Source organism: Salvelinus sp. IW2-2015, linkage group LG1 (genome assembly GCF_002910315.2).
Source record: "Salvelinus sp. IW2-2015 linkage group LG1, ASM291031v2, whole genome shotgun sequence".
Taxonomy (NCBI): Eukaryota; Metazoa; Chordata; class Actinopteri; order Salmoniformes; family Salmonidae; genus Salvelinus; species Salvelinus sp. IW2-2015.
In genome coordinates, this window is record NC_036838.1 from 12842233 (window position 1) to 12862474 (window position 20242).

At 44.7% G+C, this 20242-nt stretch overlaps 1 protein-coding gene across 9 annotated transcripts in view; it reads left to right on the top strand.

Annotated features, from left to right (window-relative positions):
* The window catches only part of chd6 (chromodomain helicase DNA binding protein 6), a 156010-nt gene that overhangs the window by 45652 nt on the left and 90116 nt on the right, over positions 1–20242 (top strand). For 8 of the 9 annotated variants that reach the window (XM_070444300.1, XM_023983761.2, XM_070444347.1 and 5 more), the window contains exons 3-5: positions 12576–13159; positions 13884–14043; positions 14391–14540. In XM_070444300.1, coding sequence (XP_070300401.1) covers positions 12576–13159; positions 13884–14043; positions 14391–14540 — 894 coding nt within the window. Of the gene's footprint in view, positions 1–12575; positions 13160–13883; positions 14044–14390; positions 14541–18887; positions 19003–20242 lie in introns of those variants that run through there. The other variant, XM_023983753.2, reaches the window with a different exon arrangement.

Sequence of the window (20242 nt, forward strand, 5' to 3'; positions counted from 1 at the left end):
GTCTCCCGTCTGGATTACTGCAACTCGCTGTTGGCTGGGCTCCCTGCCTGTGCATTAAACCCCTACAACTCATCCAGAACGCCGCAGCCCGTCTGGTGTTCAACCTTCCCAAGTTCTCTCACGTCACCCCGCTCCTCCGCTCTCTCCACTGGCTCTCCAGTTGAAGCTCGCATCCGCTACAAGACCATGGTGCTTGCCTACGGAGCTGTGAGGGAACGGCACGCGCGTACCTTCAGGCTCTGATCAGGCCCTACACCCAAAAAGGGCACTGCGTTCATCCACCTCTGGCCTGCTCGCCTCCCTACTCTGAGGAAGTACAGTTCCCGCTCAGCCCAGTCAAAACTGTTCGCTGCTCTGGCACCCCAATGGTGGAACAAACTCCCTCACGACGCCAGGTCAGCGGAGTCAATCACCACCTTCCGGAGACACCTGAAAACCCACCTCTTTAAGGAATACCTAGGAAGGATAAAGTAATCCCTCTAACCCCCCCCCCCCCCCCCCCCTTAAAATAGTTAGATGCACTATTGTAAAGTGGTTGTTCCACTGGATATCATAAGGTGAATGCACCAATTTGTAAGTCGCTCTGGATAAGAGCGTCTGCTAAATGACTAAATGTAAATGTAATGAGCCGCCCCTAAGGTGGTGAAGGTAGGAAACATCTCCATTTCGCTGATCCTCAACACTGGGGCGCCCACAAGGGTGCGTGGTCACACCCCTCCTGTACTCCCTGTTCACCATGATTGTGTGGCCATGCACGCCTCCAACTCAGTCATCAAGTTTGCAGACGACACAACAGTAGTGGGCTTGATTATCAACAACGACGAGACAGCGTACAGGGAGGGGTGAGGGCACTCGCGAGTTGGGTCAGGAAACAACCTCTCACTCAACGTCAACCAAAACAAAGGAGATGACGTGGACTTCAGGAAACAGCAGAGGAGCACCCCCCTATACACATCGACGGGACAGTAGTGGAGAAGTTGGAAAGTTTTTAAGTTCAACGGCGTACACATCACGGACAAATTGAAATGGTCAACCCACACAGACAGTGTGGTGAAGAAGGCGCAAGCAGCGCCTCTTCAATCTCAGGAGGATGAAGAAATTCGGCTTGTCACCTAAAAACCTTCACAAACCGTTTACAGATTCACATTTACATTTACATTTAAGTCATTTAGCAGACGCTCTTATCCAGAGCGACTTACAAATTTGTGCATTCACCTTATGACATCCAGTGGAACGCCACTTTACAATAGTGCATCTAAATCTTTTAAGGGGGGGGGGGGGGGGGTGAGAAGGATTACTTTATCCTATCCTAGGTATTCCTTTAAAGAGGTGGGGTTTCAGGTGTCTCCGGAAGGTGGTGATTGACTCCGCTGTCTGGCGTCGTGAGGGAGTTTGTTCCACCATTGGGGGGCCAGAGCAGCGAACAGTTTTGACTGGGCTGAGCGGGAACTGTACTTCCTCAGAGGTAGGGAGGCGAGCAGGCCAGAGGTGGATGAACGCAGTGCCCCTTGTTTGGTGTAGGGCCTGATCAGAGCCTGGAGGTACTGAGCTGTGCCGTTCCCTCACAGCTCCGTAGGCAAGCACCATGGTCTTGTAGCGGATGCGAGCTTCAACTGGAAGCCAGTGGAGAGGAGCGAGGGAGCGGCGGGTGACGTGAGAGAACTTGGAAGGTTGAACACCAGACGGGCTGCGGCGTTCTGGATGAGTTTAGTGGGTTTAATGGCACAGGCAGGGAGCCCACCAACAGCGAGTTGCAGTAATCCAGACGGGAGATGACAAGTGCCTGGATTAGGACCTGCGCCGCTCCTGTGTGAGGCAGGTCGTACTTGCGGATGTTGTAGAGCATGAACCACAGGACGGGCCACCATCTTGATGTTAGTTGAGAACGACAGGGTGTTGTCCAGGATCACGCCAAGGTTCTTAGCGCTCTGGAGGAGGACACAATGGAGTTGTCAACCGTGATGGCGAGATCATGGAACGGGCAGTTCCTTCCCCGGGAGGAGAGCAGCTCCGTCTTGCCGAGGTTCAGCTTGAGGTGGTGATCCGTCATCCACACTGATATGTCTGCCAGACATGCAAAGAGCGATTCGCCACCTGTCATCAGAAGGGGGAAAGGAAAGATTAGTTGTGTGTCGTCTGCATAGCAATGATAGGAGAGACCAGTGTGGGTTATGACAGAGCCAAGTGACTTGGTGGCTATAGCGAGAATAGGAGAGGGCCTAGAACAGAGCCCTGGGGACACCCAGTGGTGAGAGCACGTGGTGAGGAGCAGATTTCTCGCCACGCCACCTGGTAGAGCGACCTGTCAGGTAGGACGCAATCCAAGCGTGTGGCCGCGCCGGAGATGCCCAACTCGGAGGAGGGTGGAGAGGAGGATCTGATGGTTCACAGTATCGAAGGCAGACCGATAGGTCTAGAAGGATGAGAGCAGAGGAGAGAGAGTTAGCTTTAGCAGTGCGGAGCGCCTCCGTGATACAGAGAAGAGCAGTCTCATTGAAATGACTAGTCTTGAAACCTGACTGATTTGCGATCAAGAAAGTCATTCTGAGAGAGATAAGCGGGAGAGCTGGCCAAGGACGGCACGTTCAAGAGTTGGAGAGAAAAGAAAGAAGGGGATACTGGTCGTTGTAGTGTGTGTGACATCGGAGGGATCGAGTGTAGGTTTTTCAGAAGGGTGCAACTCTCGCTCTCTTGAAGACGGAGGGACGTTAGCCAGCGATCTCTCTCGTGACAACTATGTAGCTAGCTAACACTACACTAATCAAGTCGTTCAGTTGAGTGTAATAGTTGCTACAGTGCTGCTATTCGGTAGACGGTGGACGTTTGCTAGCTGGCTAGCTGCTGGGCAGATAGCAGTGTAGACTGCGTTAGGACGACGTAATACGATAATTACGCAATTATTTTTGATACAAAGACGGCTATGTAGCTAGCTAAGAAGAAATTGCTAAGATTAGACAAATCAAACCGTTGTACTATAATGAAATGTAATGAAATGTAATGAAAAGTTATACTACCTGCGGACCAAAGCGCGAATGCGACCGCTCGCTCCAACCCAATCCATTCACAATTGAGAGCATCCTGTCGGGCTGTATCACGGTACCACCCTCAACCGCAAGGCTCTCCAGAGGGTGGTGTGGACAACAACCACCCGAGCCACTGCCTGTTTACCCCGCTTCCATCCAGAAGGCGAGGTCAGTACAGGTGCATCAAAGCTTGGACTGAGAAGCTGTTTTTCAGTCTCTATCTCAAGGCCATCAGACTGTTAAACAGCCATCACTAACACAGAGACGCTGCTGCCTACATACAGACTTGAATCATTGGCCACTTTAATAAATGGATCACTAGTCACTTTAAGTAATGACACTTTAATAATGTTTACATATCTTGCATTTCTCATCTCATATATTTATACTGTATTTTATACCATGCATTGCATCTTGCCTATGCCGCTCGGCCATCGCTCATCCATATATTCTTATTCCATCCCTTTACATTTGTGTGTGTATAAGGTAGTTGTTGTGAAATTGTTAGATATGACTGCACTGTCGGAACTAGAAGCACAAGCATTTCGCTACACTCGCATTAACATCTGCTAATCATGTGTATGTGACCAATACATTTTGATTTGAACTTTAGGCTGTAATTGCTGCCAAACGTGCTTCAACAAAGTACTGAGTAAAGGGTCTGAATACTTATGTAAATTATATATTTCAGTAATTTTTTTGCTTTGTCATTATGGGGTATTGTGTGTAGATTGATTGCAGGAATTATTTTTGGGTATAAGGCTGTAACATAACAAAATGTGGAAAAAGTCAAGGGGTCTGAATACTTCCCGAATGCGCAGTAGTAGAATTCGATGCACACTTTTCCACAATGCATTGGAAGAGGTGTGCTGCGAGTGATAGGCCCTAGTTCTCTTCAAGTAGCCAAACTTAATTGGGGAGATGCCCGAAGCTTCTACCGTGGTGTTCAAATGTAGGCTACGTAGCTTTTTTTCTCTTTAAAATGATCATGAGTATTGCATCACAGGCTAGCTACATCTTTGAAAACAGAAGTGTTATTTTCTGTTTTCTCACTTAAAAGTCTTTCTTGTTCTCTTGTCAGAGCTTGTAAACTAAATACTAAAACATCTTTTGATTTCTGAATGTGTCGGCACCAGGGACTCGATGTGGCTGCGTTATTGATGTCATGTTAATCAGGCGTATGGATTGTTTTAGTTTGGTAGGCTAGTCTACCTATTTAATTTAGCAGTCATTCTGATCTTGTTTCCAATGATCAGTGCTTTACTTTTTTATTAGGTTGCAGTCTGGCGGTTCTGAATTTGCGATGCACCTGACTATCAATTTTTTTTCTGTGCAATAGCATTTTGATTTTAATATTTGAAAAGTTTTGGTGTGTGTGTGAGTACTAGGCTTTGATTTAATTCATATGTTGTAGCACTTAGGTTTCACTAATAAATATGTTGAAATGGAACCAAATGATCTGTTTCTGTCTTCTATCCTATTTAAAAAAAAATGACTGATGGGATACATGGTCTGCTACGTTATAGGTCAAATGTGTAATTATGCCTATAACTCCATTCCTATTCTATTCAAAGTTTAGAGAAATTAATCAAATTGGAAATGAGCTATTTTCAGGCTGGTTAGTGCGATGCATGTCTGTTGAATTTGGAAAAATCCACCCACACACGGCCGCACCGCAACTACTTAGCCAATCAGGAGCCGCTACTCCGTGATGTATTGTTGTCTCTACCTTCTTGCCCTTTGCTGTTGTCTGTGCCCAATAATGTTTGTACCATGTTTTGTGTTGCTACCATGCTGTGTTGTCATATGTTGCTGCTTTGCTATGTTGTTGTCTTAGGTCTCTCTCTTGATGTTGTGTTGTCTCTCTTGTCGTGATGCATGTTTTGTCCTATATTTTAATTTAATTATATATTTTTTATCCCTAACTGACTTGCCTAGTTAAATAAAATAAAATACTGCAGTGCAGGCCGTGGCATACTGTACAATTTTTACTAAACGGTACGTGCTAAATAGTGTGCAACAATGAGTAAATAGTATGCAGTTTAATTATGTAGTATGCTAGTATGGGTATTCGGACACAGCCAATGTCTTTAGGGAGGTAGCATGGGGGAAACGTTGACCTGACTGCAGTTGTGGCCATCGGCAGCTCAGAAGGCTGTATTGATTCATAGGGAATTTGATTGCAGGCAGCTTCTGTGTGGTCGACAGAGTTGGCTTGCATGCGAGTACACTGCAGCACGTCACTAGGGGCTGCGTGTACGTGCCGCCGTGCGTTTGTGTGTGTGTATGCAGTCGTTAGTACATGGGATACGTAGAGCCATGAAGCCTCAGAACAGTGTGCCAGCAGCTTTGGGGTTCTGGAGACAGGAGGCTGGATGGATTTGACAGGGATAGTGACAGACCGAAGGCATGGAAGGGAGTAGTATGGAGGGATATTATTTTGTCTCTTATTTTTGAGTAAGACATGTTCCTGGCTTTATGGTCTTTTTCAGTTTTTGCGCTGCCAGTTTGGCTGTTTGCAGCCTTGCCCATTGTTTGCAAACTGGTGAACGTTCTATGAGTGGGTTAAGACCTCAGCGTGCTTCAGTTCGGTTGGCGCCTAGTTGAGCTCGGCTAGGCGAACCGAACAAGTGTACTCGCATAAGACCTTCACCCGATTTTTTTTTTAAAGTGGCAATAAAATCTGTCATTCATTTTGACGTTTTTGCCGAGGAGCTCTTAGTCACGCAATTTTGCATCTGACTTGGATGTTTGTGCAGTTTTTCTCAAGTGAAAACATTTGCACGAGGACGAGTCATCTCTCATTGAATAACAACAGGCACTTCATTGAAGAATCCCTACTGTTGACCAATCGCTGATGATGGGGCGTAGACTGCGGCTACTGACTTCTGCTTGCCTGGTGAAAAATGTAGTGTGCCTGAACAGCCGGAAAAACCCTTGCCGAAGTCCAAAATGAACAAAAACGTCACTAAATGTCGTCATAATATATGCACAAACTGTTTTGTCTGGAAAGCATGTGGACACCTTTAGCAGGTGTCATTTACATCATAAGTGCAGTGGTTCGTCCTTTAAAAGTTGCAGTGTACTGCAGCACAGCTTGCGTGGTGCCACAGAATTCTATGGCACGTTATTTAAGTGCCAACCACTGGTACCATTAATGCTAGTTAGTGCTAGTTTGACCAAGTCGGCATCTTCGAGAAGCATTTGATAGCCTTCAATAGTTGTTGAACTAGAGAATTTTAAACTTTTTTTGTAAGAACATTGTATATGGGACTGATTTTAAGAAATTTTGCTTAGTTAATTTGATTCATATTATGGTGTTTCTATTCCAAGAAAAATGAAAAACACAGAAAATATCGCGCTGTACAATGGGAGTAGGCTACAGTACTTCGCTATTTAGCTAAAGAATCGCTGTGTCGTGCGGGCAAGTGGGAGACGGGTTCAATTCCCCGATGGGGAGGAAGAAGTAGACTGTCCTTTTTAAGTAAGAATTTGTTCTTAACTGACTTGCCTGGTTAAATAAAGGTTACACTAAGAGCTTAACATTTCTACACCATAATTGTAGTCTAACCAAGACCCGAGCAGAGATTCAGTCAAAATAGAATAGAAATAGAACGTTGTAGGCTATTGCTTCAAATCCTATTGCTTCTAACTTCAATATGATCTTTAAATAAGACCTACACCACTTTTAACAGCACATTACTCAACACTAGTGAGATTCATGTCGCTTACGGTAGGCGTACAGTGTGTCAAAAAATATGACGTGACTTTCCGCCAATAATTACATATAGAGGATTGGATTTTTGGAGGATTCTAAATACAAACCAAAAGCCGCCTCATGAGTCTCCCGGTGGCGGCCGGCACAGGTATCTGTAGCAACTCATTTTGCATTGGGAAGGCCCCATCCACAAAGTATCAAAATACAGAGAGTCTCCAAAATGGCCTCAAACGTATTTAATAAAATAAAATAAACTAAAGTAAGCGATTTGTAATCTGAATAAAGGCCAAAATAATATTTGTGAAGGCCAAAACATTTATTTCAGTTTTTAGAGGGAGAGAAATGCTTGGCCAATTGTGCGCCACCCTATAGGACTCCCAATCAAGGTCGGATGTGATACATAATAGGGGATACAGCTGGAGAAGGCAATCCCATTGTGCGCCACTCGGGAGCCATGACCAATATGACCAATATATATTGTCCTGCTAATAACAGGGTTAATAATATATCTGTGAGAATATCCAAGGGGCTTTTATATAATTCTAAATTAATAATCGCTTTGTTTAAAAATAATATTTTGGAGATTATTTAGATTTTCGTACAACGTGATCGGTCGGGATTGGGCTACACTACTACAGTAAGAGTAAAATAATAAAAACCTTATTGTAACAACAGTTTTAGTAAGTAATACTGAAGTCGTGCACAATTATCAGTTTCTGCTTAGGTTGTCAGAGACACAGGAGACCCAAAAGCATAATCAGTGCACCCCCTTGTAATCAACTCCCCCTCTCTGGGCTGGTCCAGAGCAATGAAGTGGTGACACAGGGTACCGTACTAAATCACAAATTACCTCTAAGTACCGCAGCATAGTCGCAAAACTTTTAGAGGAGCAACCACTGTACCATGGTATGTTTTCATGTTCTATTAATGACTTTCTGTCTAGGCTATATGAATTGTAGAAAACCCTTACAGTGCTCCTGGGCATTTTCTTTCCGCTCTCGCTAACTCACAAACTCTGGGACATCTTTTCACCTTGCAGAGGAAGGGTAACAATTTTTTTTAATTTTTAAGTACCGTTCCCCAGATCTGTGCCTAAACACAATCCTGTCTCGGAGCTCTACTGACAATTCCTTCGACCTCATGGCTTGGTTTTTGCTCTGACATGCACTGTCAACTGTGGGACCTTTTATATAGACAGGTGTGTGCCTTTCCAAATCATGTCCAATCAATTGAATTTACCACAGGTGGACGCCAATCAAGTTGTAGAAACATCTCAAGGAAGATCAATGGAAACAGGATGTACTTGAGCTCAATTTTGAGTCTCATAGCAAAGGGTCTGAATACTTATGTAAATATGTTATTTCTGTTTTTTATTTTTAAATTTGCAAAAAATCTAAACCTGTTTTCACTTTGTCATCATGGGGTATTGTGTGTAGAATAATTATTTAATCAATTTTATAATAAGGCTCTAATGCAACAAAATGTGGAGGGGTCTGAATATTTTCCGAATGCACTGTATCAGGAGTTCACTAGCTATAGAATGAAGCACATGCAACCTTTACCTTCAATTAATTTCTTTCCAACTCTTTCTTTCCCCTCCTTGCCTTTTTTGACCTCACACTCACAAGGCAGGCAATACGCTTGACCTCATCTTTACTACAGACTGTTCACCTACTAATCTCACCCCCATCCAGGTCTCTGATCAATACTTTGTTTCCTTTTCTGTCTGCCTCTAGCTACTCAGCCCCTACCCAGATGGCCATGCACCATTGCAATCTTCGCTGTCTCTCTCCTACTACTCTCTCCTCTTCTATCTTTTCTCTCCCGTCTGCTATATCCTTCTGCCTCTTCGACCTTACTCTCCTTCCTTTCCGCATCCTATGACTCGCACTGTCCCCTTTCCTCCCGGACGGCTGAGTGACTGTTTGTGAGTTTACAGAACAGGGCTACAGGCAGGCAGCTGAGCGATAATTGAGAAAAACTAAACTTCCAGAGGACCTATCAACCTTCCACTCCCTCTTTTCTACCTCTGTATGGTCTGCTAAAGCCACTTTCTATCACTCTAAATTTCAAGCTTCTGCCTTCAAACCTAGGAAACTTTTCTTCCTTCTCCCTCCTTAATCCTCTACCCCCTCCCTCCTCCCTTTCTGCGGATGACTTTGTCAACCACTTTGAAAAGAAAGTTGACGACATCCTTTCCTCATTCACTCAGCCTATTGAGTTCATTTGTCCCATTCACACAGAACTACCCTACGCCTTGACCTCTTTCTCCCTTCTCTCTCCAGATCCTGCTACTAGTGAGGTCCGTACGCCTGACAACTTGCCCGCTCGACCCCATCCCCTTCTCCCTTTTCCAGACCATCTCTGGAGACCTTTTCCCAATACTTACTTCCCTCATCAACTCATCCCTGACCACTGGCTGCATCCCCTCTGACTTCAAAATGGTCCAGAGTTGCTCCCCTTCTCAAGAAACCAACACTCGACCCCTCTGACATAAAAAACTACAGACCATTATCCGTTCGTTATTTTCTTACCAAAAAACATGACACGTGCTGTCTGACCAACTCTCTCACTCAGAACGATCTTCTTGAACCTAAGCAGTCAGGTTTCAAGATGGGTCACTCAACCGAGACTGCTCTTCTCTGTGTGTCGGAGGCTCTCCGCACTGCCAAAGCTGACTCTCTCCTCTGTTCTCATCCTCCTAGATCTATCTTCTGCCTCCGACACCGTGAACCATCAGATCCTTCTCTCCACCCTGTCAGGGCTGGGCGTCTCAGGCTCTGTACACTCTTGGATTGCATCCTGCCTGGCAGGCCGCTCCTACCAGGTGACATGGAGAGGATCTGTGTCTGCACCACGTACTCTCACTACTGGTGTCACCTAGGGCTCGGTTTTAAGCCCCCTCTTTTCTCTATACACCAAGTCAATCTGCTCCATCATATTCTCACATGGTCTCTCCTATCATTGCTATGCGGATGACACTCAACTTCTTTTCTCCTTCCCCCTGCGTGCCTGGCAAATATCTCAGCTTGGATGTCGGCACTCAAGCTCAACCTCGACAAGATGGAGCTGCTCTTCCTCCCTGGGAAGGCCTGCCCGATCCAAGACCTCTCCATCACGATTGACAACTCCAGGGTGTCCCCTTCCCAGAGTGCAAAGAACCTTGGCCTGACCCTGGAGAATACCCTGTCGTTCTCTGAAAACATCATAGCATTGACTCGCTCCTACAGGCTCATTCTCTACAACATCTGTAGAGTACGACCCTACCTCACACAGGAAGCGGCGCAGGTCCTAATCCAGGCACTTGTCCTCTCCCGTCTGGACTACTGCAACTCGCTGTAGACTGGGCTCCCCGCTTGTGCCATCAAACCCCTGTAACTTAGGCTGCAGCCCGCCTGGTGTTCAACTTTCCAAAGTTCTCCCATGTCACCCCGCTCCTCTGTACACTCCGCTGGCTCGCATCCACTACAAGACCATGGTACTTGCCTACGGAGCAGAAAGAGGACCTGCCCCTCCCCACCTTCAGGCTATGCGGAAACCAAACACCCTAACCAGAGTACCCGGTTCTGCCACCTCTGATCTCATGACTTTTTCCCTTCTTACTAGATCTGGCTTTGCTGATAGCTACTTTATTGAGGAACAATTTACATAATATGACTGTGATATGTGTTGTCCCACTTAGCTATCTTAAAATTAATGCACTAACTGTAAGTCGCTCTGGATAAGAGTGTCTGCTAAATTACTAAAATGTAATGTAGTTTTGTATGCTGTTGCTGTATAGATTACTGTATAGATTACTGTGTTTTGCTACCACCAGGTACTGCTAATGTCTATACATATTGTATACTATGCTAGTTCACTGCTAATGTACATAGTGTGATTATGGTGCTACGTCCTGCTCGCTAGCCCAGTGCCAGTAGCAGCTACATGCTAATCCGTAGTCATTTATAATGTGTACATTACAGCTATAGCTGTTGCATAGCGGTGCTATTACTGTTAGCCTGTGCTACATGCCTCATTGCTATTAGCCTTTGCTGATGTGTAATAGATTCCCTGTTCTGTTCCATTACAGAAAACCACTTCACTTTCATCTATTCCATCAGTCTACTTCCTATTGCCGTGTGTGTATGTGTCTGTTTGTTGTGTGGTAATAAATGTGTGTTCTGTACATCTGTCTCCTACTGGTCATTCACCCTTCCAACCCGAGGGCCCAGGCCGATTTGTACCTATAATTTAAACTTTTTAGACCTCCACTATTTGGTGGCACTCTTTTTCATGAATGCTGAACCTGTGTGTTTTCCATCTCACAATCCTAAGAGCTCCATTCAAGGTGTGTGTGTGGAATTTGACTATCTGACCAAGGCTGTGTCCTAATGACAGTGGTTGGCCTTCTCTCTTTCAATGGTTCAACCAAGCCTGAAGACTGGAAAAAGCAGCTGTTGACCGATGCATGCTATCGGGTAGCGTCTGTTCAATCAAATGCTAAATGGAGGAAATGCCAAATAGTCCCGCGAGCTGGCAACGAAAGAGTTACCACAGAGACTGCGTGTTTACGTTGCTGCTTCCCGCAGCTTGGTACAGACCCTGTTTCCGTGGCAACAGTCCTGATTCCAACTGGCGCTTGGGAGTCTGTTTCATTGACATTATCCTCATACCTGCATGAGGCAGGCTGCAAATAAACGCAGCGCGGCAGAAATTGCATGTCTAAGTCGTCCCATATACCCCTCCACATGTGCTCTGCCTAGGTTTATAAATAACATGTTGCTCAAAATGGGCCCGCAACGATATTAGCCCATATCACATGAATCGTGCCATATCTGCCTTCTCTACACACAATTATCTGCTGGAAGTGATTCAGTGCTCATGGATACAATTGGTGAAGCTATAAGAACATTATATTGTTGCTATATTTAAACTCAAGGACTTCTCTCTGACCTTATGTGTCCTTGAGTTTTAATGAGTTCTGGGTCTACTTTTGTATCTTTGTAGCTGTAAAAGTACACCTCTTGGCATGAGTCTTGAATAAAGTTATGGTTTCATGTGCTCATAATTTTGTAACAATATTAACACAAAAGCATTTAGGAACAGATTTAGTCAAATTGGGTCAGACTCCGACACCCTGGTGATGCATGCCGATTTCACCTGTGTGTTTGACCTTCACTAATGGATTGATTCAGCTTGTGTACAGATGGCTATGCATGCCAAAATCATGTTTAATATCTGGACACCCCCATAACAAATAATGCCCCCCCCCCCCTACCCCACAACGTCAGGGTTGTGCACATCTTTACTATATCACAGAATTGGTAGACCAGCGCGGGCCCTCTTGACTGACATCTTTCATTTCAAGGGCTAGTCATAATGTGTCATGGGAAGGGTATAGATTTTTATTTCTCCGTATAATTAACTGCATTATGACAGCCCAGCAGTGCATTTGAGGAAGGGAGAGGGGAACATGGAAATGCAGAGGATTGAAGAAATTCAGAACAGCAAAGGAATTCTGAGAATGGCATTAAATATTTCAGAGGATTTGCAGGCTTTGGGGTTTTAACCTCTAATTTGATACATAAACATTTGTCATGTGCCAAATTTTACTGAGAAAGACTACAATTAAAGAAAGGCCAGTGGTAAAATCCTAGACATTTCTGGTGATTTAATTCTTTTCTAAAGCCATTGTGTAATGATTCTGAACAATGACTGGATTTGCATTTGCAGTAAGCCCACAGTTGTTTACTCTCATTATGAGTGGAAGATAGAGGCCATGACACCCATTTTATTATTTTATCTTGGGTATTTTCATTGAGTCATTAACACATCTTCTTGTTTTCTTCCAGATGTCTACCATCCACTTACTAAAGCACACTCCAGCTACAGCAGCCTCTACTGCCACTGACCAAAATGCACAAACTCCATTTCCCAGCGGACCTTTAGGCTCCAAGGACCAGATCAGGGTCCTAGGAGGCGGGCAGATCAATCACTGCATGTCCCACGCCAAGCACCCCAGGATGGGCGAGGCGGGCACTAGTTCAGGCAGCCTCAGCCCCTGCGCCCCCTCGTCACCCCTCAATAGCGAGGAGGACGATGGAGGGGGTGGGCGGCGGGCGAAGAAGAAACGAAAGAAAAAAGACAAAAAGGGCGAGCCTGGTGCCGCCTGGCAGCACAAGGGCTCGGAGAAGGACAACAAACCAAAGAAAAAGAGGCAGCAGAAAGAAGGGAAGGAGCTGCTGCCATGCAAGTCTAAGGCGCCCAAGAAGTTGGAGGTCAAGGTGAAGGAGGCGAAGTCACCGAAAGAGGCACCAAAAGAGGTGAAAAGAGGGAGGAAACCCAAGGTCCAGGTGCAGGCCCCGCCTCTGGCCAAGCCCCCCGCAGAATGCAAGAGCGCCCCAGCTCCTCCCAGGCAGAGGGGCCGCAAACCCAGGTGAGGGGCTTTTTACCACTAGTGCTTTCACTCAGTTTCTCGATTGATGGGTCACAACCAGGTTCTCTTGGGTGGGTTGCGGTTAAAGACTTGGTTGTATTTAGTTAGAGACATGGTTGTGTTTTTCTAGTGGGGTGTAATACAATTACATTCATTTAGGTGGGTTATAACTCAATGTTTAGAAGTCAGATTCACTGCTGTAACTCTGCTTCAACTCCCCTCAGTTGGAGAGATGGGATTTTCCCCAAAGGGGAGATTTTTCCAGGTTGTACCATGTCCTTGAACCTTTGTTTTAGGTGATGTGGGAGTTGGGAGTTAATATTTGTCCGGTGCTAATATTTAGCAAAATTCTGTGATCTGGTTGGAATTTCCGCAGCAGAGTGAGGGGCATTTTCCTAATCACTCTGCAGGATGGACGGATTTGAGATATGAATACTGTGGGGAACTTTTTTAAAACCTATGCACTCTTATATACACTCCAAAAAATAACATAACCACGAAAACAAAATGTCCCACTCATCCAGCTGTGGGTATTCTCTGCTAGTATATCTGCTGAGATGTGAGGAGGTAAGGCGTTAAACACACAGGCACACACACAGGCATGACCCACTGGTCAATTGAGTACGGATTACAAACACTCCCTAGTTCCAACCATAGAAATAAAATTACTAGAATAGACATTCTCTAGTATTTATATGGTGCCAACCCTGCTGTGCCTCTACAGAGAGCAAGTCCTACAAGGGCCGGTACCAGTGGAGAAGAAGAAAAAGGGAAAGAGGAAAAGCGTGGCTGTCCTCCAGGAGGCTGGAGAGAGCGACGACGCGGCCTCCCTGTCCACGCTGGTCGTGGGGGGAGAGGAGAGCATCGACCCCCTTGACAACACTGTGAGGAACTGACTAACAGCATGAGGGCTGGGGGAAGGGCAGGATAGGCTGAGTGACACTTGCTTCTCTAAAACCTCACTATTACAATGTTTTTTATGTAGTAGTGTACATTAGTATAGCTGTGTGTGTATAATTTGTGTAGCCTATACTGTATTCTTAGATTTTCAGTTTACTTGAAAGCGGTGGTTTGTTTAACACCACAATCTACGTACTTATCATGCTGACACTCCCCAAGTAACACATTTTATCAGTATACAGTATTTATCTACGTACAGTAGCTATTGCTTGAATCGATTACACTAAGTTACACCACCCCTCAACCACCCTCTATCTTTTTTCTCTGGTAGAAGCGTCGCTCAGGGCGACAGGTGAAGCGCAGAAAGTACAACGAGGACCTGGACTTCAAGGTGGTAGATGATGACGGGGAGACCATCGCCGTGCTGGGGACAGGCCGTATCCCTGCCCTCAACGCTGCCACTCTCGCCTGGCAGGCTGAGGTAGCAATCTTGTTCTTTGTCTTTGGCCATGTCTGAATAGTCGTACTATCATCCTAATAGGCCTTTTGTGTATGCCAAAAAGGTTTTATGATACATTTTGAAAAACTCATTTAGACTTTTCATCTAGTATGAATTCGTTGCACTATTGAGGAAGAGAATTGTCTTTTCAGACACGTGTTTGACAACAGCTGATTATGTCATGCTCATTTAGACTTTTCATCTAGTATGAATTCGCTGCACTATTGATTAAGAGAATCATCTTTTGACAACAGCTGATTATCAGATAAGAGAACGAGCTGTACCAAAATGAATGAATGGAGGGGAACAACCCAATTGCGCATTAGATGATGACTTCTCATTGTGGATGACTCTGTTTGTTGCTTTTTGCAGTGGTTCTTAAACCAGTCCTCAGGGACGCCCAGCCATTCCATGTATTTGATCTATTCCAGAGCTAGCACACCTGATTCAACTTGCCAACTAATCATCAAGCCCTTGATGAGGTAGTTCAGGTGGTCCCGAGGAGAGGTTTGAGAACTAGTAGCTTACTGCATACGATTTTACTAAATAGTATTTTTTTAGTATGGTTTATACCTTTAGTAAGTAGTTGGCTGCAAAGATTTTGGACACAGCCACAGTCTCTCCTCTCCCCCTCTCTCTGCTGTGCCCAACTTCTGTCCCCCTCAGTAAGGCCAAACACACTCTTACCCTGCGTAAGTAATCCCCTCTCTCCCCTCCGTCACAGGAGCCCCCTGAAGATGAGGCAAACATCATTGAGAAAATCCTGTCGGTTCGAACTGCGAAGAAAGAGGTACACCGCCCGACACGCACACGTTTCCCCTATAATTATTTTCAGCAGTGGATGCCGAGATTTATTTTGTTGAACAACTGAAGGTCACTTCTGGTGACTTTAAAAAAAAAAACCATTCTACTCCAGTTTATCTTCCTTTGAAACTCTTCTGAAAATCGTGGACAGTTTAATTGTATCTCTTGAGCTCAATGACATCACCAGCCAGTTAATCTGTATATTAACCAAAAAAACTATTTAGCTAGTGTAACTTTACTGTATCTTAGCTAACAAGTATTACATACATCTATTAATAAGGTTAGCTACACTTGCAGGATTACAAGCTAGCTAGCTAGCTAGATACCTTGGAGGCTTCTCGGATGATCTGATGAGAATCTGAGGAAGATATGTGACTTGTCTCTCGGATCTTAAACGAAGGTCCTGGCAAAAAAAAATATATTCAGTACCAGTTAAAAGTTTGGACACCTACTCATTCAAGTGTTTTTCTTTATTTTGACAATTTTCTATATTGTAGAATAATAGTGAAGACATCAAAACTATGAAATAACACATGGAATTGTGTAGTAACCAAATATGTGTTAAACAAATCAAAATATATTTTATGTTTGAGATTCTTCAAAGTAGCGACCCTTTTCAGCTTTGCACACTCTTGGCATTTTCTCAACCAGCTTCGAGGTAGTCACCTGGAATGCATTTGAATTAACAGGTGTGCCTTGTTAATTTGTGGAATTTCTTTCCTCAATGCATTTGAGCCAATTAGTTACTTTAAAACATGAAGGTCAGTCAATGCGCAGTCGCAAAAACCATCAAGCGCTATGATGAAACTGGCTCTCATGAGGACCGCCACAGAAAAAGAAGATCCAGACTTATCTCTGCTGTAGAGGATAAGTTCATTGGAGTTACCAGCCTCAGAAATTGAAGCCCAAATAAATGCAGAGTTCAAGTACCAGAAACATCTCAACATCAGCTGTTCAAAGGAGACTTCGTGAATCAGGCCTTCATGGTCGAATTGCTGCAAAGAAACCACTTCTATTGGACAACAATAAGAAGAAGAGACTTGCTTGGGCCAAGAAACGCGAGCAATGGATATTAGACCGGTGGAAGTCTGTCTTTGGTCTGATTAATCCAAATTTGAGATTTTTGGTTCCTACCGCCGTGTCTTTGTGAGATGCATAATAGGTGAACGGATGATCTCCACATGTGTGGTTCCCACCGTGAAGAAAGGAGGAGGTGTGGGGGTGCTTTGCTGGTGACAGTCGTGATTTATTTATAATTCAAGGCACACTTAACCAGCAAGGCTACCACAGCATTCTGCAGCGATACGCCATCCCATCTGGTTTGCTCTTAGTGGGACTATAATTTGTTTTTAACAGGACAATGACCCAACACACCTCCAGGCGGTGTAAGGGCTATTCAACCAATAAGGGGAGAGATGCATCAGATGATCTGGCCTCTACAATCACCGACCTCAACCCAATTGAGATGGTTTGGGATGAGTTGGACCGCAGAGTGAAGGAAAAGCAGCCAACAAGTGCTCAGCATATGTGGGAACTCCTTCAAGACTGTTGGAAAAGCATTCCTCATGAAGCTGGTTGAGAGCATGCTGAGAGTGTGCAAAGCTGTCATCAAGGCAAAGGGTGGCTACTTTGAAGAATCTAAAATATATTTTGATTTAACACTTTATTGGTTACTTCATGATTCCATATGTGTTATTTCATAGTTTTGATGTCTTCACTATTATTCTACAACGTAGAAAATAGGGAAAATAAAGAAAAACCCTTGAATGAGTAGGTGTGTCAACTTTTGACTGGTACTGTGTGTGTGTGTGTGTGTATATGTATGTATCACACTCTAACAACAAGGTGTCTGTGGATTAGCAACATGTTTGTATACTTTATTTGATGTTTTAGTTTTTCTCTAGTTTTTTTCTCTTTTCTTTCCAGGCATCCCCTGAGGAGACACCCGAGGAGTCAGAGGAGTTCTATGTCAAGTACAGAAATTTGTAAGTGTGCTTAGCAAGGTGGAAGGGCAAGGTGACAGTGATTATCTGATAACAGACATTCTGTAGCATCAAATAGTCCCAATTCCTTTGAAGAATTCGTTGTGTATGACATTATGATGTTATAGCTCTCGAGAGGTTTTCAAAGCTGCGCCCAATCAAAAGGAGGATTTACTCTTGTTTATCTATGTTATGCGATGTATTTCCATGTTCTTAAAACCGTACATGTTGTTAAGATACTATGGCCTGTGGGATTGCTTCTTAAATGACGGATTAGTTTAATTTAGTGCATTGTGTACACACTACTTGAGATGCTTTTCCCCTTGAATATATAACTTGAATGCCCCTTTAACTCTTGCTCACAGCTCCTACCTGCATTGTAAATGGGCAACTTTAGAGGATTTGGAGAAGGACCCTCGCATACACCAAAAAATCAAGCGCTTCAGGACTAAGCAGGCCCAAATGAAGCATATATTTGTTGAGGTGAGCCTAATCATCTCACATTTTTCTTAAATCTTTGGGGGATATTTCATGATTTTATGTTTGTATATAAAAATGTACTGTTGGCTACTCTGGGACAGTGTTTTTTATTTGTGGTGGTGTACATTTTGTACTTTGCATAAAACATTTATAGCTATGTAAAGTATCACATGAAACACATTTATATTGATTGACGTCTACTCCTCCATGTAGCCTGATGAAGACCTCTTTAACCCTGACTACATAGAGGTGGATCGAGTTCTGGAGGTGGCCATCACTACAGACACAGAGACAGGAGAGGTGAGACAGGGAAAGCCAGTTACTCACCACCACTGACCTTTTTTATGCAAGCGTGCGTGTGTGTGTGTGTGTTTGTGTGTGTGTGTGTGTGCGCGCGCATTTGCTTCAGTCAGTGTATCTGACTCACTGGCTACATTCTGTATGTATCCGTGCCTGACTGACTCATTGACTGACTGTCACTCTATATCCGTGTGTGCGTGTATGTTTACAGGAGGTGACACACTACCTAGTGAAATGGTGCTCCCTGTCCTATGAGGAGGCTACATGGGAGCTTCAAGAAGACGTGGACCCGGGGAAGATTCGGGAGTTCGAGGAGATCAAGAGAATCCCTGAATACAAATTTGTGGTGAGTGTAAATAGAAAGTCCCTCCCCTGTAATCTGCACAATGTATACTTTAAAAAATATTCTGTATTATATGTGTATCGTTAAAAAAAATATTGCTTGGTATTACTGCACTGTTGGCGGTAGAAGCACAGGCATTTCGCTGCACCTGCGATAGCACCTGCAAATCTGTACGTGACCAATAAACTTTGATTTGATTTGAGAATTGATAGTGTTCTGTGGAGGGGGGTTGCGCATTTGTGCGCGCAGTGTTTGTACTGGTCCAGTCGACCTCTCTCTCTCTCTGTGTGTGTGTGTGTGTGTGTGTGGTGTGTGTGTGTGTGTGGTTGTGTGTGTGTGTGTGTGTTGTGTGTGTGTGCTCTTCTTTGAGTAGACAGTCATCCCTGTGTGTGTGTGTGTGCGCACTCTGAGCAGGAGAGACCGCAGCCAGACAAGTGGCAGAAGCTGGACAAGTCCAAAGACTACCGAAAGGGAATCAGCTGAGAGAGTACCAGCTGGAAGGCATGAACTGGCTGCTCTTCAACTGGTACAACAGGTAGGACACCTATCCCCCTCTTCCTCCTCAAAATCTTGACATAGTCTCTGTGGGACATGTATAGTAGACTTACTGTCTTGTCTTAAAGGGATAGTTTGGGATTTAGCTTCCCCAGAGTCAGATGAACTCATGATACCATTTTTATGCCTCTGCATCCAGTATTATGGAAGTTAGTGGTTGTTTTGCGAGCTAATGCAACTAGCGTTAGCGCAATGACTAGGGCTGTGTTCAAATACTCATACTAACTGTAGTATTTTTGACATACATTGAGTATGTAGTATGCCTATTGGTCATAGTGTGGATATAAATTCAGCAAAAAAAGAAACGTCCTCTCACTGTCAACTGCGTTATTTTTTAGCAACCTTAACAGTGTAAATATTTTATGAACATAACAAGATTCAACAACTGAGACATAAACTGTACATGTTCCACAGACATGTGACTAACAGAAATTGAATAAATGTGTTCCTGAACAAAGGGGGGGTCAAAATCAAAAGTAACAGCCAGTATCTGGTGTGGCCACCAGCTGCATTAAGTACTGCAGTACATATCCTCCTCATGGACTGCACCAGATTTGCCTGTTCTTGCTGTGAGATGTTACCCATTCTTCCACCAAGGCACCTGCAAGTTCCCGGACATTTGGGGGGCATGGCCCTAGCCCTCACCCTCCGATCCATAGGGTCCCAGACGTGCTCAATGGGATTGAGATCTGGGCTCTTCGCTGGCCATGGCAGAACACTGACATTCCTGTCTTGCAGGATTTCACGCACAGAACGAGCAGTATGGCTGTGGCATTGTCATGCTGGAGGTCATGTCAGGATGAGCTGCAGGAAGGGTACCACATGAGGGAGAGGATGTCTTCCCTGTAACGCACAGCTTTGAGATTGCCTGCAATGACAACAAGCTCAATCCGATGATGCTGTGACACACCGCCCCAGACCATAACAGACCTCCACCCTAAATCGATCCCGCTCCAGAGTACAGGCCTCGGTGTAACGATCATTCCTTCGACGATAACCGCGAATCCGACCATCACCCCTGTGAGCCAAAACCACGTCTCGTCAGTGAAGACACTTTTTGCCAGTCCTGTCTGGTCCAGCGACGGTGGGTTTGGTGCCCATAGGCAAACGTGTGTTGCCGGTGATGTCTGGTGAGGACCTGCCTTACAACAGGCCTACAAGCCCTCAGTCCAGCCTCTCTCAGCCTATGCGGACAGTCTGAGCACTGACGGAGGGATTGT